The 2,918-nt window shown below is 37.4% G+C and overlaps 1 protein-coding gene across 2 annotated transcripts in view; it reads left to right on the plus strand.

Moving 5' to 3' along the window:
- The window catches only part of UBR1 (ubiquitin protein ligase E3 component n-recognin 1), a 125,435-nt gene extending 123,767 nt beyond the window's left edge, over window positions 1-1,668 (plus strand). Inside the window, exons 46-47 of one of the 2 annotated variants that reach the window (XM_025215332.1) lie at window positions 403-504; window positions 1,109-1,668. In XM_025215332.1, the coding sequence (XP_025071117.1) occupies window positions 403-504; window positions 1,109-1,250 (244 nt within the window). In that variant the 3' untranslated portion in view covers window positions 1,251-1,668. The remainder of the gene's footprint in view (window positions 1-402; window positions 505-1,108) is intronic. The other variant, XM_014524626.2, reaches the window with a different exon arrangement.
- The last annotated feature ends 1,250 nt before the right edge of the window (window positions 1,669-2,918 follow it).

Genomic DNA, 2,918 nt, shown 5'->3' on the forward strand with positions numbered 1-2,918 from the left:
GCATTTCAAAGAACCACAGGTGCCTCTTTGCCTCCTTGTATCACCCATCAGGTGTGAGTTTGGAAGGAAGGAATCCAATACTTCAAGACTATTTTTAGAATAGTTCATTAGCAGCTTCTGTGTTTTAGCAAAAGGTACAGGTTGATGCTGAATGCCTCAGCATTTGCCTAGGAAGTTATTGCAGAGTAGATGGTATACAGTAAATTCACACCATAGTTTATTTCATGGTAATTTCCCTGTCTAAACAACCCATTGTTTTAAGTTAATGCAACTTTAGCTATAGACCATGCTTAAGTTTATTAAAAGTTTTAAGTTAACTATGAATAGTACCTGCAAACTTTTGGGTTATTGATGAGAGAGATATTTTATTTTAAACCTGGATTTATTTTCCTTTTTTTAAAGAATCAGAGAATGCAAAGTTGTCTTGGTAGAAAGTAAAACCAGAGGCTGCTTTTATCCTGCTCCCTACCTAGATGAATACGGAGAAACGGACCCAGGCCTGAAGTAAGTAGTTTTTTAATTTCTTTTTAATTCCTTTTTCTTACCAGGAATCTTTATCTTTGGTTTTCTTGTCATACTGCATACTGTTTCCTGATAGTACTGCACAATCTGTTAGTAGAAACCCTTGCTTGGTGTACTTGTTTTACTTTGAAACACCTTTTGACACAATTTCAATAATGAATGGATAGGAATTTCTAGCAAACTCTGCTTTCCTGGTGCATTTAAACAGTGATTACTTAACTCCTTCTCACCAAAATATTTTTACTACCTTTCTTCAGAACTATACTGGATGTGCAACTGATGGAAGGTTTTATTTCACCTGCCAATAACTGGTGGTTTCACTGGATTATAAAAGTTGCTCTTTTCATTTCTGATAGACCCATGATGAAAACATTTGATGATTTGTATCATGACTGAATATTTCCTCAATTTATTGCTGAGGGTGTTAATGTCGGGGTCTTAACAAAACAGCTTGTCTAGAGACAGTTGCACTTAACACAGATGTGGGATCAACCAGAAAGGACATAAGAATAGAGAAGGCATGTACTTGAAGTTCTTTAATATTTTAATATGCTTAATGGATATTATCCTTATTTCTCCCATGAAGAAGAGGTAATCCACTGCATTTATGTCAAGAACGTTACCGGAAACTCCATCTGCTATGGCAGCAACACTGCATCATAGAAGAGATTGCCAGAAGCCAGGAAACCAATCAGATCTTCTTTGGATTCAACTGGCAAATGCTCTAACACCCAGTTCATAATAAAATCTGTAACTATGGGGGAAAAAGAGGAGGATACTAAAGAATCTGCCCTCTAGAAGGATTATCCAGCTCAGACATGGCTGATGCATTGAAGCAAAATAATTCTCAATTCATAGGGTTTACTCTACTAAGCGTCCTTCTCCCATAACAAAATCTGCAGCCTTTTATCATTGGTGACTACTGTTGAATATTCTAGGGAATCATTTTCTGGGAATTGTGAGCTCTATAGATATTTTGATGAGGGTAAATTTTCCCCGTCCACCTCTGCACATTTCTACTCCAAAAGCCCAAACTGTCACTCAGTGGCATTGAATATACAGGTAGAAGTGTGATCCTACAGAAGAACCAATTATGGGAAGCTGTTAATGTTCCTATTTGTAATAAAATAAGTATATAAGGTTTGACATACAGTGTCTGATATGGCTTCTATTTGTCTTGAAATGCCAGGAGTCTGTCTGGAATTTAGGTATAATCCCTCCTTTCTCCTTTCTGTCTGGGTTCCTAGTCCTAGTTTAGCAGGACATAAACTGGCCAGGGTCTCTGGCATACTAAAGGGGGAGTCATACCAGGCCTCTAGTAGTCCATAGCAGTCTCAGCAAGCATTAGGCAGGGCAGCAAAAAAGCTGCATCATCCTAGATCCTGGGATGTAATGGCAAATGCTTTCTGAGGAATAAAGTTCCCAGTAATCCACCCTCCAAGAGAGGGTATGAGGAGTGATGTGCATGGGAGCATTTCTGTCTTGCCTGATGCATCAAAAATTAAAATCATCTCTGCTTGTTGCATTATCAGAACTGCAATTTTATATAATGTAGCTGCCCTCGGTATATGTTGAAGAGCATTCTACATACTACAGTTTCAAGAACTACACTGTTTGGTTGGCGTGATAAGCTTTTACTTTTGAAATTGTACCCAGAAACATCCACATTCAACACAAGACTTGATGATGTAATGCTACTTTTATAGCACTCTGTTTAACCATCCTCCCGCTACAATAAACAGAAGACCTGTGAACAGGAAGCAGTTAAATAAAAGGCATTTAAAGTTACCCCAATACTACAAAAGATAACATGGCAAGTTTAGACTTGCTAAACAGGCATAAATCAGTACCTTTTGTGCCCATGTTAGAGGAGCTTTCCACCCTGCATCTTTGTGTCATCTGTTTGGCAGCCATTATAAACTGCTTTTGGAATCATGCCAGATGCCAGTTACAACATAAAGGAGAGCAAGTGATTTTAAACTGTCTCTACCTTTCAGTAGCCAGTAGCACATTGTGATTGATCTATCTGCCAGTAAAGTGGCAGTAATTAAAATCCATCATTCTGTTTACTGGGTTTTTGCCATAATAATGTGCACACAAGGAACTTCAATGTGAAAGATAAGTTTGAATATATAAATCCCTTTTAACTACCACTTTCCCAAGCAACGCTACCTATGTCAAAAAGTCTGAAGTATCCAGAGAACATATGTGCACTGTTCATTGTTTTGTTTTGGGTTGGGATTTTTTTGGTATGTCATATTAATGCTTGAAAGGAGAGCACTATGAAGAATTTTAAACTGTCATTGCACACATGCTTTTGTGTGATTTTTTTTTTTTTTTTTTTTTTTCTTCATTCTTTTTACTAGTAGTGGAGTGAAGTGACAGAAAAGATAATG

This window comes from Alligator sinensis, unplaced genomic scaffold (genome assembly GCF_000455745.1).
Source record: "Alligator sinensis unplaced genomic scaffold, ASM45574v1 scaffold1581_1, whole genome shotgun sequence".
Classification (NCBI taxonomy): domain Eukaryota; kingdom Metazoa; phylum Chordata; order Crocodylia; family Alligatoridae; genus Alligator; species Alligator sinensis.